The sequence below is a fragment of the Dermacentor albipictus genome, chromosome 8, assembly GCF_038994185.2.
Source record: "Dermacentor albipictus isolate Rhodes 1998 colony chromosome 8, USDA_Dalb.pri_finalv2, whole genome shotgun sequence".
NCBI classification, from domain to species: Eukaryota; Metazoa; Arthropoda; class Arachnida; order Ixodida; family Ixodidae; genus Dermacentor; species Dermacentor albipictus.
The window spans coordinates 94,000,417-94,021,228 of NC_091828.1; the positions used below are offsets into that span (position 1 = coordinate 94,000,417).

The window sequence follows — 20,812 nt, forward strand, 5'->3', positions numbered from 1 at the left end:
GAAGGTATTCATTATCCACATATTATTCTGTTCTCCAAACTCTACCTATAACTCTCCCCTGCTATTCCGAGGGCCTATGCCATACTCCCCCACTGACTTGTCTCCAGCCTGCTGCTTGCCTACTCTGGCATTGAAGTCACCCATCAGTATAGTTTTTTTTTTTTCTTTACCCATCGCCGACTCCACGAGTTCGAAGAAGCTATCGACTTACTGGTCAAAAGCTTCTATGAAGATGTGGAATGAACAAAATAGTTTTCGTTAATAATAAGAGCATACCTTAGTGTGGATTAAGCTTGCCCAGCAAAGCGGCCGTATGCGAACTGCGGGAGTGTCCTGAGCAGTGGTAGGTGCTCGATTACAGATATCTTTGTTGTATATGGCGCATGGTACAAGCATACGGCGCCAACGTTTACAGATCTATAAACATTGTGCGGCGTGACTATGCAAGGTCGTACCGCGGCCGTTAGGCCTGTTTTCTCTTCCTCTTTCGAGAAAGAGAATGATAACCGATGTTTTTTTTCTGTTGTTTTCGTTCCGTTCTCTTACGCACTCACGTATTACGCAAATTTTGTCCTCAAAAATAGCCATCAAATTTTTTATGCGATCCCTCCCATATATTATGGCTTTACAGGGCAAAAAGGCAATGATGCCGAAGCACATAGCTTGTATATGTATCATGCTGGTTCACCAACCACAGTGATCGCTGTGTTGAGCAGCGCCATCGGCCTCATGCAGGAAGGCTAGCGTAGACATATAGTGATTTCAAGCCTACCCGACTTGAAATGCATGAGAACGATGCCGGCGTAGCAAAAATACTTGGCAGCGCCTGCCGCTTAGATCTTTCGTGGTGACTTAGGTTGGCCGTACACGAGCATGCGCTCTTATGTTTTATGTTTTAGTTCCTACGCCAAGCGATCAGACGGTGTGCAGATGTCATGCTGGTAGTACAGAGACACCTGTTCGTTTAATTAAAGCTGATATGCACAAAATAGTTCGCAACACATACACACGCCGCGGCTAATAATGCGCGTCACATGTTTGCGCCGCCAAGAAATATTTCCGCGTACTGTAGCTACCGATGCACTGAAACGCTTCCCTGACGACGTTATATGAACGGACATTGTGTAAATTTCACAAAGTACGATCTAAAACATCTCGAAATCTTTCCGCAGCACGCGACAGCATTACTTTCAAGCAGCGCCGCGCCGGATCGCACTAGCCAGAGAGGAGGAAAAGCTCACCGTCAACACCTCCTAGAGGGTGTTGTCACCGTGCGCCCTTTCCTCCTCGCCCAATGAGAAGGTCTACAATCAAGGTGCAAGAGGCCCCAGGTTTTCTCTCCTCACGCCCGCTCTCACTCGCGCCTGCGCACAAAGGGCTGGCGATCCCTCAAATGAACGTCTCGTCGCCATGGTTCGCTGCAGTATCGTCGCCGTCGGCGTCTCCGTGTCTGCGTCCCCGGGACTTTGGCGCCAGGCTGTCGCGACTCTGCCTCAGCGTCCCGAGTGAGAGAGCGTGTTCCGCAGGCGGCAAGCGTGTCCCTTGACGTGCGTACGTTCTCTTCGTTCGCAAACGACTTCGCGCTCTTTGTGGAGAGCGGTGGTATCGGAGAGACGAAACGAAGATTCACGGAGGCGCAAGCGCTTTATTCTTGAGAGACGGCAGGCCTTGTCGGTGAGTAGTCGACGTTCTATTCTGCGTGTTAAAGAGTGATGTTCAAAATCTATCTGTCCTTTAGCGGTCTCGTAGCTCGCGAAACGATGCCGCCTGTTTCACGTCACCAGATTCATTTTGCAACACGCGATCGTGGTTGTACACGATTGCTTCGCTAATCTTTTAGCAACTGTGCTGTGAAACGGAGCCTTTGCATTTTATGGTCGGGTGCGACAGCGGTCGTACACGTCACTCGTGCGAAACACTTTTCCAATACGTGTGACAGCTACTGTGACTCGTTTAACGACCATAGAGCGGCCGGCCAAACTGGGGCACGTGTGTTATGATGCCTGTATACAGAAGAAAGAGAAAAGTAAACGATGACAATGAGCACAGGTGTATGTGTGCAGGGAAAGAAGGAATGGTGCTAGAAGGCATTTGTAATGCCGCATGAGTGTTTTGTATGCTTTAGCGTTGTCGCGTGTTGCGCGTGTGCGTGTTATGTGTGTAGAGGTCGAGGGGTCCACCCCACGATCTGCCCGGGCGGCAACCGTTTGTGTTTTTGAGAAATCAGAAGGCCCGCGTCGTGTCGCGGTGCGGATTCAGGGCACGGATTCGGAGAACGCGGTCTTGTCAGCACCGTGTTCGGATTCCGCCGACGGTCACCGTAGGTCCATGCATGTGGAACAACCTTGAGGGGGACTGATGTGCGCGGTGTTTTGGCACCGGCTCTCGAGTCGTTTGCTGTCTAGAGATGCCGCCAAGGTTTAGAATAGCCTAGCAATATTGACCACGTGTTACGTGTACGGGGCGGAGTACCTACTCCCCCGTCCGTACCGTTCGTGCAGGTGCCACGTACGCATGCGAAGAACGCATTTCGGAGAACGTCGTCTTGTAAACACCGAGTTCGGATGCAGCCGACGGCCATATTTTTCGACGCAGGCAAACCTTGGTGGGACTGCAGTATACGCGTTGTGGTGACACCGCCTCCCGTGTCCTTTTCTGGCTAGAAACGCCGCCGTGTTTTGGGGTGGCCTGGCAATAAACAGTGCGTGCCTAGCGCTTTTCGGCGAGGCCCTCAATGAGAACTTGGAAATTGGAGCGGGAAACGTACTTGTAGAAAGAAAGAAAGAAAGGAAGGAAGAAAGAGAACAGTTATGTTTTGGAAAGCCCTTACTGCGAAGATTAAGCCCATCCCTTTGGGTTGCGGCATACTAAACATTCAATACTCATTGGCAATCGCTAAGTCAATAACGAAAATGAATATACATGTCTGCGTGTAGAAACAGGAGGAATCTTAATAGAAGCGTTTTGGGAACCAGAAATAACCAAATGCCACGTATCTTATGATCAGCACAATAAACGTAACGATACGCTTGCCATATCGCTATTAAAGCATTGACTTTGGTTAAGCTCGTAACATTTAACTGACATAAGCTACCGCCTAGACTCGCGTAAGGGCCGCGCACTTTTTTTTTGTTCACAATTTTGATGAGGTGCGGCCCTTGCGCGAGACCGAACACTATGGTCAAAATTGTGCCAGCGCAGCCGCCTATACTCGTGCGCAACGCGGGTGGCGTGTTTCTATTTACGCCCAAGCCCAGCGCTCGACCGCCGCGCCGCCATGCGCCGCTCGCGTCTACCACGTTTCTAGGTACCTTTTCGTCAAAGCTCCAAGGCGAGCGCCCTAGACACTTGTAGGTACTTGGTGGGACTAGGGAGATGTTATGTCTGGACGCACCATCTGCTCACCGAGCTGTCGCTAAGAGAAAATAGGTTTTTCAAGACAAGCCGCCTAGGCTGCTTCGAAATAAGAGTTGCGTGCGGAAGCTGATGTAACACGACGAAATTTCTGTTTGGATACGGAGACAAAGGGATGTGATAAGAAGTTGATCGTGGTGTGCGAGGCGCTTCGATCTACGAAAGCTGGGATAATCGTGGGGCATGGAGGGTTTCTCGCACCACCAGTCACATCATCGCTGCGCTCAAGCTTTCTGTCCTTATAGACATCACTATCTCTCTTCCAGCAGAAACAATAGAAATGCGCTGGCGCCATACACAACGCATATTAAACGTCCAGGTACAAAAAAAAATCTCGCAGAAACTCCTCTGGTAGTTAGACTATGCGTAAGCAGCGTAAGCATTGTGCCACTAGCTCATCTCCGCGCAGCCCGGTGTCATGACCAATGTTATGTAACTTGATTAGGCCATTACTAACGACAGCTCAGTGGCGACACAAACTGGTGCCGACGGCGGCGCAAGGAGCATTGATGACGCAAGCAAAGTACTGCAGGTGGAGGCCCGAGGTGCGTTGATAACCGTTCCGATCATATTATAAGCCGTTATCGCTCTTCAGCGCCTTATTCATCCGCGTGAAACCATTGGAGACATTAGAGACCTTTAGCGTGTCTGGTATTCCGGCAAGCGCGGGCGGTTTGCCGGTTTAGGGGAGGCGTAAACGTGAGCGGCCAGATTTGTGGCGCCAGCTGGTGGCGCAAAGCTCAATCACACAAACACAGTGCTAATTACTATATTCTGCTGCTGCTGGTGTAAATTATCGACAGTGGCGTAATCGTGTTCAAAATTACGCCGCTGCCAAAACTTTGCACTAGCAGCGAAGCAGGACATAGTGAGTTACTGCAATTTTAGCCCTGTGTTTGTCTGGTTGTACTCTACGCTACCAGGCGGCTGCACCGCTCTGGCCGCTCACGTTTACGCCCCCGCAAATCCGGTAATACGCCCAAACCGCTCCCGTTTACCGGAATAGCGGACAGGCTAAAAGTCTCTATTTAGTGTGTCCGGTATTCCGCTAAACGGGGGTGGTATGGGCGGATTGCCGGATGGGCGGGAGCAACGTACGTGAGCGGCCGGAGCGGTGCAGCCGCCTTGGTGGCGTATAGCTCAACCAGACAAACACAGAGCTAAAATTGCAGTAAGCTACTATATTCTGCTTCGCTCCTGGTGCAAATTTTTGGCAGTGGCATAATTGTCCACACGATTACGCCGCTGTCCAAAATTTACACCAGCAGCTAAGCAGAATATAGCAATTGGCTCCGTGTTTGTGTGGTTGAGCTATGCGCCAACAGCTGGCGCCACCAATCTGGCCGCTCACGTTTACGCCCCCGTTCACCCGGCAAACCGCCCGGGCTTCCCGGAATACTGGACGCCCCAAAATTCTCTCTTATTGAGCCATGAACGCACTCAGGCGGCGGCTTCTTATGGCAATGCCGCGTGGGACGCAGCCTGAAAGCGATCAACGATGCCCGCAAAACAGTGCCAACAGCTCATAGCTTCGCGCGCTGTGTTCTTGTCGCTTACATAGTCTTGAAGAGACGCGGGCCCGCTTAACTTCAAAGCGATCTGCGAAAGTTGCAGAATGGGGCGTTAACTGAGGGCAACGCCAGCCCTGTGTTTTCGCCGATTCGTTGCCGTTGAAGCGGAAAGCAGCGCAAAGGCAAATTCGTTCGCTACTGCGGGTGCTATCTCGAAAGCGGTCGTCTTATTTCGGGACGGACGAAGGGACGGTTTTCTCTCTGGGTAAGCATGCAATGGCTTAAGCATTCAGAATTAAAGTTTACCTACACCGCATAAACTCTGCGAATGCGGGCTGGCCAGGGCGAAAAACCAAATACATCTAGGGCGTGTGCCATTGCGCGTCGGAGAAAAGGTACTTAGAAATGCAGTACGTGCGGGCGGCGCAGCGATCGAGCGCTGGGCATGGGAGCAAATAGAAACATGCACCCGGGTCCCCGAATGTGCGATTGCATCAGAGGTCAACGCGCTGCTCTCGCCATCTAGTAAGGGCAGGTGGAAGTGCGCTGCGCGCGAAAATTGGCTGATGCGTGCGCGCGGCATCGGGAAACCGAAAGCGCTTATTTCTTGGATGGAATTTTTTTTTCTCGGAAGTATTTAGAAACGTTGTGGGTGCAACCCTTACATGGGTCTATTCGGTATCTCTCGATTAACAAGAAGACTCGCATCCATTCAGTGCTGGCTTCTGGCATAAATAAGTTATTAATCAGGGAAGATTGCGCAAAAATGGCGTATCCTATATGTGATTCCGGTATCCGTGCGTGAGGATTATATATAGACGATTGGAGCAATCCGATCTACATTTTCAAACAGGGTTATAATCACGCCTTATGCGAAACATGCGCTAAACTTCAGGACGTTGCGAATTGTGGTTTCCTGGAATGGGAATGCGTGTGAACGTGAAGAGCAGGAGAGAAAAATGAGATCGCTTTGTCCTGCCTCGTTGGGCGTCGACAGCCTCCTAGGTTTTTGGTAACATCCCCCGACCATCGACAGCCCGGCAAGTCAGCGCCTTAATAAAGGCGAGTAGTTACGAGATCGTCGTGATATGAGCAGCAAGCGCACAATGCACTCACTTAGAGTGCCGTGCACTGCGCGGTTGACTTCTGAAAGACATGCCTGAGTTGTCTGCGCAATCATGTTTAAAAAAAATGGGTGCGACGGTCCACGTGCACACAACTTTGTCAGCTGCAACGCGCTTTACCCGTATTCTTTTGTCCTTAAGCTCAAGCATGTACCAGGGAATTTGGATTAAAGGAAAATTGGTCAGCACATGCGAGGTTCATCCTATAAAAGCAACATGTATAATTCCAGTGCGTCGGTCGGCGTACTCAGGAGTGCACTGACTCGTTTTCGCTCTGCTCTGATCTCTTTGATGCTTGTAGAGCCGCTCAGAAAGAGCAAGAAGGAAGGTTGAGAGGTAATGGAAGGGAACGGAAAACAGAGTGAGCTCTGTTTTCCGTTCCCTTTCGTTACTCCTTCCACCTTCCTTTTTGTTCTTTCTGAGCTGGGTTACAAGCCTAAAAAAGTCATGACATAACTCGCCCAAACTGCCACGCTTCCCCTCTGATCATTTCACATACGTGGGATAAACGCCCAACCACTGGCACGCGCGGGCAGGCGCCAACGCGTCAAACCAAAGGCTTTGGTCAAACCCGTCAAAAAGCGTCTGTCGAGAACAAGCTGACGCGTGTCGATGCGCGACGATTTTGCCCACTGCCGATGCTAGAATACCGTGCGGCGCGCCGCCGGCGTCCACCAATCAGAGGCCGCGACGCCTCGGCTGCTGATATGCCTGATGGCCGCCGATACGGAAACGCTGACACCAACGATTGTCCGACTTCTTTGGACGCACGACGCGCGTGACAGTGTTTCTGAAAGACAGTGTTGCTATTCTAGACCGACAACGAATCCACCGACAACCGTGCTTCCCACTTGCGAATACCCACTATTCGATTCGAAAACCGAATCTAACCTGACATTATTCGATTATTTAAATTCTCGAATATTCCGGAGCCCCTAGTAACGGCGAACATCGGTCGCGAACGGCACTCGTATATTTAAAAGAAAAGTGCTATAGCATGAAAGCTTGGTGACGTAACGCCCCAGTCCGTCGCAACGGAGGATGTTGAATGACAAAGAGAGGTAAACAAGGCACTCGTAGTATACCTCTTTCAGTACTTCGTATATTTTTAACAATTAGTCGGCGTCATATTCATATATATTAAAGAAACTCCGCTCGTTGTAATGGAGTTTTCGGGCTTTAGAGAAAGTTCGTTCAGGGTAACTTTAGAGAATCCACTGTATTTTCGTGTCAGACGTGTGCCATCGCTTTTTCTCGCAGGTTAAATGGACACTGCCGAAAATGACGCAGTAGCCGCTCTGGCGCTTCACGGTGCCGAGAAAGTCAACTTGCTGGTTGACCTCGAAGGCGCCACAGGCTGCTTCTCGGGAAACGTCATCGACTACCGTATGCCCTGCACAGCGGCCGAGGGCACGACGTGCCAGATTATCCCTCATCTATCCGTATGGAACGAGTTTTTCTGCTGGCATAATTTGGAGCTGCGCGAGTTGCCGGACACCGGAGGGCAACTTGGCCTGGTGTACAGCCCTACGAATCACTTTGTTTCGCACACAGAGGACAAAGTGCATCAGGCCGCCACTCTACTGCGCTGGCTTCTAAGGACGCATCGCTGCGTTGTATCGCTGCATGTTCCGGACCCTTTTATGAGCAGTGCCAAAATCTTGCAATTGTATAGGGATATACTTTGGAAAGCACTCGATGGCAATTCTTCCATTAAATATGTGGTCTTGGGGCATTTGTCACAGATCGAGAGCTCAAGCTTTTACAAAGTTCTCTTGTCTCTGAAATGCCTAACTGAATTTAAACTTGAGGTTGACGAAAGTGATGGGCGCATTTTACCAGCAATTTCGACGATTCTTCAAGTTCCTACAACGCTGACTAAGCTCTCTTTACTCATGACACGACGCTTCGGAAGAAATCAATCGCTGACCTTCCTGAGAGCCATCAAATCCAACACAAGATTGCGATATTTGACACTGGCAACCCATGCAATTCAAGAAGACCCAACTTTATTCTTTGAATTTCTCGCCAATACCTCCACCCTACAATATTTGAACATGTGCGCGACATCCAGTTTACTCTGTGATAATACGTTTAAATGGGTTTTCAGAGGTATGCTTAAGAACGACACAGTCTGCAGCTTAGGAGTAAGTTGTTTAATTTTGGACTTGGAAAGTGCTGAGCTGGCAGCGAGGATGCTGGCAGAAAACAAAGTTTTGCGAGACTTTAAGTTCCTATGTTCCTGTTCACGCCATCGTAGACTATCAAACACGTACGTACTTCCCCAAGGAATGTGTGTGGATGTCGTCCCATGGCTTGAAGCGATTTCGCAGAACAACACGCTGCAGTACTTGACATTGAGTTTCAGCTTTTGGAATGCTGAACAGTGGGGATCATTTTTCCGTGTTTTGTCGAAACAAACAAACCTCAAGAGAGTGACCATTGATGTGCGAGAAGACGAATACGGTAGTTTGGCCAGTGTCGTCAAGGAACTTGAACAAAGCGGCAGTGAAGAGAAAGTTTCTTTCAGAGCTACCTGCGGAAACATATTGGCACTCTCTGAATGCAAACGCTGCTCCGAACTTGTCGCGGATCTGTGGAACTACGACGAACCTAAGTTTCTTCCAGCTTTTCAACAGCTTCATACTTTTTCGCACTTGAATACGTTGAGCTTGACAATACATCACTGGGACAGCACGCTTTCTTATTGCTGAATACATAGCAACCACATCTACGCTTCAAAAGCTCCACATGCAGTTCAGTAACGTAGATGTCCCGCCCCAATCACTCAAATGGTGGCCAGCTTTTTCACAGTCGCTGAGGCTCAACAGGAGCATCACTGAGCTTGGCATTGGTGTTGATGCCACATTAGCCGAAGATCTCATATTCCTTGCCGATGCTATAATCCAGAGCTCGACGATCCGAAAAATCTGCTTATTGCGCTGGTATTCACCCCCACTTCCCTACTTCATGCGCCGCCTGAGCGCCGGCATCTTCAAGAACCGCACGCTGTGCAGCGCCACCACCTGGGGTTTTTTAGAGATAAATTATGAAGAGTGGGCCGCCTCCTGGTTCGTCCTATGCGACACAGCGCGGAGGAACTCGGGATTTGTGGCACGAGCAGCTCAATTCCTGAGGCACGCACGCTGCGACTGGTAAGTACAGGGCAGCAGCCTTCCTCCTAAATATTCAACTTGGTGAAAACAAATGTAGGACCTGTGGCGTTCTCACCCGTGCTCTTAGGACAAAGGAACAACAACACAGTAGTGCAAGAGTATTTGTTGTGCCTTTTGTACACTAATTCTTGCTAGCCGAATTGCTATTCACAAGACATGCTGACGGGCGCGCGACAAATCTAGGAAGGCCGACTCAGCGCGACCGTATAACGAGCAAATATGTTCGCCCCCTGTTGGACACCAACGCCTGGCAAGGCCTCTCCTCTATGCCTCTCCTGACCGTCCTTTCCACACGCGCTACGTCACACCATGTGTCCTGCTGTTTGACCGGCATGACCATTCCCGCAAGAGACGGCACAAACGCCAACGCCGACGTCGTCCCTGTTGCCACGTTCGCCACGAACGCGCGTGGAGCGCGCGCAGTGAACTTGAGCGCAGCCGGTGTGCCGGTGTCTCATCCGGCGTCTACTTCAGTCGACTCGCTAGCAGCTTCGGCGGCGTCTGTCAGTCGCAGGCACCTGTTCGCCGTGCAACGGTCCTAATGCAATACAAGTTCCTGTCTTTGTAGACCAGTGTTTTATTGTGTTAACTTGTGTTTACTTAAGTGGAAGCTTTAGCTCAGGCCCAACTCCGACGCGGCCTATTCAAATACATGTAAAACGCAAAAACGTTTTTCTGATAAAACCCCTCGACTGATTTTAATGAAATTTGTTGCAATTGAGAGAGACAGTTAAATTCTAGTGACTGTGTGCAGCGGAATTTCGATTTAGGGCTTGAATTTTGTTAAAAAAGATTTTCGAATATTCCACCGTTTGGAAAAACTAGAAGCACGAAGTTTACAAATTCATAGCTCTGCATCAAGAACAGATATTACGGTTTTGTAAACGGCATCCGTTAGATCATTCAAAGCGGACAAATTCGATGTCATTTTACATCTTACGTGAATTCGTTACGTTGGTTACAAGGGTTCTGCAAAAGCTGTATTTCGGTATTACTAAATTTTTTCATATTAATGCGTAACATATCAATTTTGGCCGCTTTAGATGTACTATTAGATGCAATTCACAGAATTGTATTATTGTTTTTGGTTGTTGAGTTACAGAGTTGTAAACTTGATAGCTTCGCTTTTTTAAGATTTTCGATATTTCCATATCTATAATAAAAAATTGACGACCTAACCCAAAAAATCAAAACCAACAGTCACTAGAATTTATGTTTTTCTTTTAAATGCAACAAACCTCGTCAAATTTGGTGCAGTGGTTGCCGAGAAAAACGAATTCTCCTTTTACATGTAGGGTGCTCCTTTTACTCGGGTGCTCCTATTTTACATGATAGGAGCACCCGAGCTAAAGCTTCCTCTTGATGACAACCTCTGCAACGTCTACATTATCTTTTCCGTGTGGCTGTTCCTTTTGTGGCGTACATATGTATACTGTATAATACCGTAGGAATGGGAAGCTCACCCGGAGTTCACCGTTGAATGCCTGCCTTGTTGCGGCGAGTGTAACTTCGTGAAATATGGGCCGGTGCTGTGTTCCCGGGTTCCATGGCAACTATAACAATGGCCCAAAAGTGCCCGTTTACTGCTTTCCAAGAGACGAAGCACTGAAGAAAGCATGGTTGCGAGCCATTCCACGGAAGGGTTTCACACCTACAGTGCATTCGAGGGTAAGGCACTGAAGCTTTGCTTCAGGGAATTTTTTTAGTCATGAGCTGTTGCTATTGTTATGTGCTGTGACTCCAAGAATGGAAAGTACCCTTCGTAGGCAGTGAGAGCATTTTAAATAAAGCACGGATTGCACAGCAGGCATGTATTTCCGCGGATGAGCACTAGACTGCGTAAATCTGTACACGTATAATAACATCTTTACGGACGCTCGAACGAACTTCATTCTCACATTTCAGCTCGTACACCTTGATTATCGTCCTTAGTATAAATTGCGCCTCTTCTGCGTGCTACAATTTTTGCCTATTTGCGTGGCAAATGTGCAAAACGCCCATACTCTTAAGATGCTTTTACTTAGCGTTTTAGGCAATAGACAGTTCTGACGAATGACCTTTCCTCATTTCATTTTCTCATGCAGGTATGTGAACTGCACTTCCATGCAGATGACTTCATCATGACGTTGGCTCATCAAGGTGAACGGACAGGAAAAACAACAGAGGTGAAGCGTGATAGACTGCAGTTGAAGAAGGGTGTTGTGCCTTCTCTTTTCCCAAACTGTCCAAAATACTTTTCCTCAAGGCTAGCACGCAGTGAATCGCCAGACACCAAAAAAGCAAGAAGGGAAAACGCTGCGCTGCAGGAGGCTGTGAGAAGATCCCTTGAATCTAACGAACTTGGACCGAAAAGAAACAAAGTTTCATCATACGAGGAACTGAAAGATAAGCTGTCTGGAATTGGCAACACAACATTTTGGACTGTTTCTGTCGATGAACAGTGCGTTAGGTTTCTTCTCATTCAGAACGATCCTTCACTTAATGTGAACTGCGCCTTGATAGTTCTCCCAGATCTATCACTTTCCGTTTTCCTGAACGGAGTGAAGCTTGAATCGCTTCCTTGGGGCAGCACTGTGCCAATTCAAGTATGTGACACCTTTAGTCTATCCTTGTTGCTAGAGGAGATCGAGAAACACTTCCATGATATACCTGGAGTGACGAAAGAGTCGAAGGAAACTTAAGTATTGCACTTAGTCAGTTCACTTCTGCCAGACGTCATTGAGGACAGTGATACGCCGAAAGAATACTCTGCTTTGTTGAAATTTGTGGGTGAGCAGATTGAACTTCTTGCGAAGCAGCGTGTGTATAGTCCAAAACTACTGGTATTCGCAAGTATTATGAATTGAATTTCTCCTCACGCCCATCACTTCACAAGAGCTGCATCAAGAATAATCTTGCCCCATCCTTCCACACTTCGGCGTGTTTGCTCAAATTAAAAAGTTGACCCTCTTTTCGAGCAAAACCAAACGCACTACCTTTCCTACATCTGAGAACGAGTGAAGTCAATGCAAGACCATGAAAGGACCGTCACCCTGATGATTGATGCGACCCACATAAAACCGTACTTCGACTACAAAGGGGGCACAATAGTCGGATCATCGGTTCATTCCACAAAACCCGCCACAACAGCTCATGTGTTCATGGTACAGTCGCTTCTTTCTGCAAATAAGGACGTCATAGAAATTTTGCGCGAGCATGCGCGAGCATGATGTCCTTATTTGCTGCAAGCCCTCAAGTGAGCATTGTCTATCGCCATCCAGCAGACAACGCTCGTCCTCTTTTCTACGTTGTAGATCCTGTACATCTGTTGAAGTGCGTCCGGAACAATTTGATCAACCAGAAAAACTACGGATCATGTCTCTATTTCCCTGAAATGGACTTGAGTGCAACCATGCTTGAAGGGCCTCCTCGTATAAAAGCTGCTTCTTTTGCAGCTGTGTGGCAGCTTTATTCTGCATAGAAATCATCGCTTGCGAAGGCTGGCAACAGATTGAACGCAAAAGCCGTGAATCCAGCCTCTTTGGAGCGGCAAAATGTGAAGCTCGTCTTGGATGTCATGAATGAGTTCCTGTCAAATGCACTTAAACACATGGCTCCGCGTTCAAGGTTGCACAAGCTGAGTCCACCGCTCTTTTCATCGACGTTATCCTCACATGGGGGCGAATAGTCAATGTTAAAAACCCTTGCGAAGGCCAGAGGCTCAGCGATAGCACGCAGTATCCTGTAAGGTCTGTTGACGACACACAGTTAACTTTCCTGAGTGCAGTTTTCGACTGGCTGGATGCTTGGACACGAATTTGCGCCAGCAGTGGCTCGCTCACGACAGAGACGCACAGTGCTTTGCGACTGACGTGCTATTGCTTGGTTGAACTGTCGCGGTACTGCTTGGATGAACTTCACTTTAAGTTCGTCTTGCCGGGAAAGTTTCAGACGGACGCGCTGGAAGACTGGTTTGGCCGTTACCGCCAACTAGCAGGACCGCAGTGCCACATTTCGGTGCGCCAACTCTACGAATGTGAGAAAAAGCTTCGTCTTCAAAAACTTTTGCCATTTCCACTCGACGAAACAGAGTGTGAAGGCGTCAGTGAAGAACTTGTGAGATGCAACTTTCAATGGCTGTCAGTGACGACGATATTGCACGCGCCCACTCCGATATGGATGCCATTGTTTACATTGCAGGATACGCTGCTCATGCTGCTTTAAAGAAGCTTTCATGTTTCATTTGCTTCAGCACACTGGTTATTGGAAACCGCGAGATTGAAGCGGAAAACACAGCCATGATAGCTAACCTATCAAGAGGAAGGCTGAAATTTCCGCAGCCATGCACAGTGCATATGGTACTGATGACTAAATTAGTTGCAGAGAAATTGTCTTTCGGCGCCAACGCGAAACATTTTCCCTCCTGTGGTAATCGGCGTGGTGTTGTGAGTTCGCTGACGATTTCTCTCCTGGAAGAACGAGACATTGAAACATGCGAGAATGGTATACTGCACAAACTCTCTTGCGTTTGGTAGTTCGTGTTGCAACCAATGTAGTTTTAAGCAACTTTTGCAAAGTAAGAAATGACACTATACAAGACAATGCGCAGCAGAAGGCGGCAGCCCGGAAAGCAGCAACGCTGAAGAAAAAGTGAACGCAATAAAAGTCGATGCAAGTTCCTTCTAACGCAATAAAAGTGCTTTTGCGAACACTTCACTGGTGGCGTCTCATGGTTTCTTATTACAGTGCTTGAACTAGCTACACAATGTTTCACTTTGCACGCAAAGGCTACTTATATGGCGTGCCGTAATAGCATTTTGCCCCCATTAACACATATGGTTGAACTCTTGACAGCTCAACGTTACTGTGAGTGCACGCCATTATATCTGAATGTAAAAATCTTAACAGCGATGCGGAAGACCTTTTACAAACTTCCAGAATGTGCAATATAGTATCGTTGCTGAGCATGTGAAAATGTTTAATAAAGGAAAGAGCTTGATTAGGCGCTCAAAGCGGGAATATTCTTCAGTATATAAGCTGTCCTGTAGTAAAGAAACCAGTTATAAGTAAAGCAGATAAAGAAGCAATATTAGGCATGCACAAACTACTCCATTTCATTTTTTGCAGTAACCACGAAAAAAATGAACAAATCACTGTATGAGACAGTTTGGAACTTTTTGACAGCTAAGTGCAGCAGTACCCTAACTGCAGTGCAAATGGGCGCAACGCTTTGAAATAGCGCAGCGCAGCGCCGGCACGGTCACTTGGCGTGACGTCATGCGACAGGTGGAGAGGCCTTGAAAAATATTGAGAGGGTGTTGCGCCTGGTCGTTCACGCGTACGGTCACACGAACGAACGATCGTATTCGTCTATTCCGGGGTAGACCTCGCGAGACGGTCTCGCAGAAACATGGCTCGACGCAAGCGCGGAACGTCCGCGCAGCTTGCCGATCCGGAGCCAAAGAGGAAGAGCTTACACCCTGTCCACGAGACGTTCATTTGAGGGGTCTTCAGCCGTTCGTGCGCAGGTGCGAGTAAGAGCGGGGAAAATCTGAGGGTTTTATCTCTTTGAATGTACGACTCTGCCTAGGCACTACAAAGGGAGTTTCTTAGAGCGTGTTGTATGCATTTGCCCCTAGACGTGCCGGCATTGCGGAGTGCGCATAGAGAAATGCAGTGAGGGCGAGTTTGCACTCCGACGCTGGCTGCATGAGCCGTGAGGCAGTAGGCACGGACGCTCCCACATTTGGTGATCCTTGTCTGGAGGAGGAAGGTTTCGACTGGTGTTGTATAAGTCGCGGGTCGCTTTTTCCGTCGCTGCGATAGATTGTATTTTGTAGCGTAAAGCTACAGGCGGGTTGGAGCCGAGCTTCACGTGCTTCTGTGCCTGGCATGCTGCGCATGCGCGAGAGCCGCGTGACGTCACGAGAGGCGCAGCTGCGTCGCCCTCGCCGCCGCCGACTGCGGTGCATTCCAGAGGTGTGACGTCCCAGTCTCCGCAGACGCGCCGGCGCCGTGTGCGCCCGCTGCTGCATTTACGATAGCGCCGCCGCATGGCGCTGCGCATGCGCGAGGACGGCGCACCGTGCGTATAAATGCGCACATGTAACCGGCAAACGGAGGCCTCAGGATAGCACCTGAGGTTATAATTATGCAAGCGGCGCAGGTTCTCCGGGGCACCTAATTAGTAGCGGGGCGTCAAAGCTGGAAGCAGGGCGGCCTGCGGGTTCGGGCCGCGGAGGCCGAAGCCAGGGGTGTAGAAGATGGGCTGTCCGCTATCGCGGATAGCCAATTTTTTATGCGAACACCCCCTGGTACGCGCAGGCCTCGACGAGCCCCAACCCACGGACCAGTCCGGGTTCTACCTTTGCTGTACCCGTTGCCGCTTTGGTGTCCTGAAGGTGCCGCCAATCGTTCGAAATAATGACACGTTGTTACAATTGGCAAAAAACACGGTCGAATAAATATATTTACGTCCAGCCGTCAACTTGTGACGCTAAGTGCAGCACCACCGCGCTCCGCTACTTCTGCACCACCAGTCAGAACTTTGCCTATGAAGGTACGTTGGACAGACTTAATTGTTAAGGCACGCTGCCTTCTAGATTTTCAATATATGCGCCCCGGGCTCTACTACGGTCGCAAGCTATGATGCGCCAGAATTTATTTGTTTATTTAGTACCCACAGCGCCCATTCAGGCATTACAGCGGGGAGGGGGGGGAGGTAGAGATGAAAAAACAAGCATAAGTATTGCAGGTTTGCATAAATTCGTGTAAGGGAAAAACAAATTATACGCCGACAGAAAAGCACACAGCCACGTTGCACGCAGCCACGTCGGACACAGGCACCTTGCAGACGTCACATGTCAATGAAAAGAAAGTACATGAAGCACAATGATTACAAAGGATCATAATGAAAAAGCAATAAACAAAGCGAATAATTAGTTGCAAAAAAAGAGAATGTGGTGATTAAGATACAGTGCAACAAGGTGAAAAAAAGAGGCACTATAACAAAGTGTCATTTGCAACTGGGATTCTTTATAGGTCAGTGTGATTGCTAGACGTACACGCGATATTTATCAAGCCTTAGGTATCGAAAGATTCTATCGCTTTTAATGCAGAAAAGAACTTGTTAAGACAAGTAATTCCTACAATTGAGGAAGGAAGTCGGTTCCACTGACTAATGGTTTTGGGGGAAAAAAGAGCTAACTAAAGGCTGATGTATTATATTTGTATTCACTCATCTTGTGTTCATGATCTTTTCGTGCTGATGTGTAGTGAGGCTGGTTTATGTACACGTCACGCGGAATTCGAGTATGAGAATGATATCTGCTGTGTAAAAGCTTCAGTCGAAACGACGCTCTTCGGTGCTGCAGAGATTGACACTTTAGCATTGCCTCAGATTGTTGCACTAAACTGCCTGTCATACCATTGCTATATCTAGTACATATCTTGCCGCCATGGACTGAACTTTTTTTCGAGTCTTTCTTTGTTAGTTACTTATGAAGGGTCCCACACAGAGCATGCGTATTCGCGCGCATATCTTGCATATGATTTATATAGTAATTCCCGGGTTTGTTGTGGAAACGCACGTGTATTTCGTTGTAAAAATCCCAAGTTCCGACAAGCTTTGCCCATGGTATAATCCCCATGCCGATTCCATGATTAAGAGGGGCAAAAGTAAACGCCTGGATATTTATATCCACACAACTTTTTTACTGGGGAGCAGTTTATCGTGTGTTCAAATTTTCCAGTATTTTTTTTTTTTGAGAATCTCATGCACAACGTATTCTCGGGATTCAATTTAATTTCCCATCGCTCACACCACTCGTGTATGGCATATAAGTCGTTTTGAATGACGAAGCAGTCACTTTCAGATGTAACTTGACGGTATAATATACAGTCATCTGCAAATAATGTAATATGGGACTGTACACATTCATTAATGTCATTGATATAAAGTAAGAAGAGAAGGGGCCCCAGGACTGATCCCTGAGGTACCCCTGACGTAACATTAGTTATTGCAGATTGTTCGCCGTTTACTACTACATATTGTCGCCTCTCGCGTAAATATTCGGCGATCCACGCAACAACTTGGGGATCAATACCACTGGTTAGTTTTTTGCAGTAACAGGCGATGTGAAACGGTGTCGAACGCTTTTCGAAAGTCAAGAAAAGTACAGTCAATCGATGATTTGTCGTCCAGGGCTGCCGCTAAAACGTGTGAACTCTACTATTTGTGTGACGCATGATAATCCTCATCTAAATCCATGTTGATTTGAGTTAAATAAAGAATTAATATTCATATGTTTGACTACTGCAGTATATAAAACATGCTCTAGAACTTTACTGCACACAGAAGGGAGTGAAATAGGACGGTAGTTATTGATAGCGTTGCGCGGGCCAGTTTTATGTATAGGAGCAACCGATGCCATTTTCCAATCAGCCGGAAGTGAACTGTGTTCCAAGGACTTCTCAAAAATAATTTTCAAGTACATTTACACTATATGAGAGCAAGACTTCAACATAAAATTGGGTAAACAGTCAAGACCCACAGCTTTTGCACAATTTAAATCACGAAGCAGTAATTCAATGCCCCAAGCTTCGATCACTACTTTAGGCATGGGTGCGGACTCGTGTTTCAACAATTTCAGATCTTTCCGAGGATCCGTTGTGGCAGAGAACACTGATGTAAAATAAAGATTGAACAACTTGGCCTTTTGTGTTACATTGACTTAGCATGAGCGCCGCAGGTGCGAGACCGGCAGTCAGCCCGAGCACAAACTCGACCGCAATGCCGGCACGCCCAGGGACAAACGCCTACAACATGCGCTAAGAGACCTCCTCCGTGGTGCCTAGCCAGATTCATATATTCAAGGAGCAAACGCCACCAGATTTTCCCTTTCGCACCCGCTCTGACTCGCGCCTGCGCACAAACCGCTGGCGATCCCTCAAATGAACGTCTCCTGTCGCGCCCAACCAACCCCGCCATCAGATGGCGCTGGCAGCGCCACACTGGCGCCATCTCTCGTAATGCGCTGCAATCCGACCGACCGCTGCCGGCACCAAGTCACGCGGAGAAGCCACATTACAGGAGACGTGAGACATGGGGGAAAACATCAGGGGACGCGTGAGAGTCGAGCATCCCCACTGACCACTGAACACTGGCTAACCTAGACGTCTTCACTTACCCCACATGTTGCGTAAGCCGAGTCTGCCGTATACTAGGTGTTTCAGCTAACTAATGTAAGGCTTAAAAAATCTGGGTGCCCGCTATACAAATGCAAGTAGCTATTGTTGCGAGTTTTTGTGCAACTCAAAGTACACTCTCAAAACACTTGCACCTTTAGTGTGTATATTTGCCACACAACAATAATCATCATCTGTCTTGTCCGTATTTCCTCCAACGCGGCGAGCCCGGTACTTCCCAGTAACGAACGGCATGCGCGTTATCAGCATGACATAGCATTCCCGACAGGAAAGTAACGAGCGCAGCGTTTTCAAGAAAGGAAATGCGGGCAAGACAGATGACGATTATTGTTGTGTGGCAAATATACACTCCGGAGGGTATAAACTTTTCCTAGAGTGTATGTTATTGCGAGTCTAAGTCATTAATTAGTCCAATTCTAATCAGCCAACTTCTATCGAGCACAAGAACTTCAACGGCTATTTTAGCATAGAGTGAGGCAAGCAATAATCAATGGAGTTCTTTCCACAAAGCCGTAGTGCTTTTATTTTTTCGGCGCTCCAAATAAGGCGCGTGGTATCTGAAAATCTACCGTGCCTAAGTGTTTACGTACAATTACATTATTGCACTCAAGCATGCTAAGAAATTCAAGGCCATTCCGCCCTCCTTAGGTAGATGAACAGCGGAGCTGTAAACATTGGGGTAAGGAAACTTCTAAAGATTTCATTCCATCACTCATTCACGCTTAATAATGACGGTCACGATGGTTTTGTGGTCGCTAAGATATGATTAACGCTGATCGGCATACTCGCGACTGCAGACCCATTCTTTGACAATGTCAAATTATTTGATAATGTACGCCACTGGGTGGTTGGTTCGGCCGGATCGGTGTGGCATCGCAAGCGATATATCTGCAACATGAAAGGCGCAAACCACTGCCCTTTCGCTCACGACGCATCCACATTAAAATAACCCACGCAAAGCGAGTAGCACTGTACCTTACGAGGCTATGTATGGGTCATATCATTTTATGCTTGCTTACGGGGGTATGAGGCATCGATGGCAGTTTTCAACATGGTGCTCTGTACGTTCTATGCGTGACGCGAAAGTATGTAAGCATTGTTCATTTCACTTTGATGGGCGCTTGTAGCCTCTGACTTGCGAGGTTACGAACAATTGCATTTTTTCGATTACTGGCGTCGCTATGACCCACTGATGATGATAGTTCTTGTGTGCGTATACGAAAATTGTATGGCACCCTAGCCATATACAGCTCCACTGTAAAACGTCAAATATCATTTCTCGCCAGGTTATGCGCCAAAGGTTTGGACCGAGTCTCCCGCCATCCAGCCCTCGTGGCAGAGCTCGCCCAAGTGTTGTCCATCGACAAGGTCAAGGCAGCCGACGTGGTACGACGAAAGTTCCGGAGCATCGAGGGTCTGCACGACTTCATGCGACTGGCCGGGGTCGTCAAGGAGCATGTCACGTGTGTGCCACGCGAGGACGGCCGCACTCAACTGGATGGCCTTAATCAAGACTGCTGGGCCCACGTGAGGCGCTACCTGGAGCTGGACGACGTAGCACGGGATTGCCACTCACCGCCAAATCCGCCGGCGCGTTTTGCTGCCACCTGAACCTTGAACGGCCTGCAACGAATGCGGGCAATAGACAAGGAAAGAGTTCACTTGTTTCGTTTGACTACTGTTATGCCAGCGCTTTCGATGCTTGTAAACACTTCTATGATTCGTGCTACTTTTCTTTGATAATTCATAGCACCTCTTCTGTTCCATTTAACATATCAATATCGTGCTCAATGTAAACATATCGTGGTTGTTGCGTGAACTGTTCATGGTTTGAGCTAGAACGTATCTTTTTCTAATGAGTACTGTCAGCACTCGTGTTGTCATCGACGTTTCCAGCCCTGTGATATTAAAAGATTTTTGTCTCTGCATTTTTGTCCTTTGCCTCCTATCTTTTGCATACTTTGTTGTCGCGAACGACAAAGCTCCTTGCTCAGATGTTTGCAGATGAGGCCCTACTGCGGTTGCTGCAACGGTAGCAAGGTGTACATTTCGGCGAGTTGGTTAGGTTCCATGGTGAAGTATGTGAGTGCAAACAACACAGAGGAAGCCGAAAAAAGGACACCACGAGTCCTCGTGGTTAGCTGCGAAAAGAGCGTACTTGTCCATTTCTTCGGCTTCGTATGCGTTGTATGTGCTCCCCTAGATCTCCGCGCGCAAAATAACAATTATCGCGCGAATATTTTCACTCTTACCTACTGGGCAAATAGCAAAGAGCGACAGAAGAAGGCATTCTGTAAAGCATCATGTCACGTATTTTCTCTCACGGGTTGCAGAAGTCTGAATGTATGTAGTGTTATTCTCATGCACTGGCAGTGCTTGGATGCTCATTCGCTGCATGTCA

At 48.0% G+C, this 20,812-nt stretch overlaps 1 protein-coding gene across 1 annotated transcript; it reads left to right on the forward strand.

The window, feature by feature from the left end:
• Positions 1 to 1,410: 1,410 nt before the first annotated feature.
• Positions 1,411 to 20,325, forward strand: LOC139048505 (uncharacterized). The gene is made up of 3 exons (XM_070522906.1): positions 1,411 to 1,674; positions 7,310 to 9,204; positions 19,698 to 20,325. The coding sequence occupies exons 2-3, from the start codon at positions 8,801 to 8,803 to the stop codon at positions 20,020 to 20,022; spliced, it is 729 nt and encodes a 242-aa protein (XP_070379007.1). The 5' UTR covers positions 1,411 to 1,674; positions 7,310 to 8,800; the 3' UTR covers positions 20,023 to 20,325.
• The last annotated feature ends 487 nt before the right edge of the window (positions 20,326 to 20,812 follow it).

Bases quoted from the DNA above. Each gene is read 5' to 3' on its own strand.
- LOC139048505 (XM_070522906.1), top strand. From the start codon at position 8,801: ATGCAGTTCAGTAACGTAGATGTCCCGCCCCAATCACTCAAATGGTGG. The intron at 9,205-19,697 runs GTAAGTACAGGG...ATTTCTCGCCAG, and splicing joins AGGCACGCACGCTGCGACTG to GTTATGCGCCAAAGGTTTGG.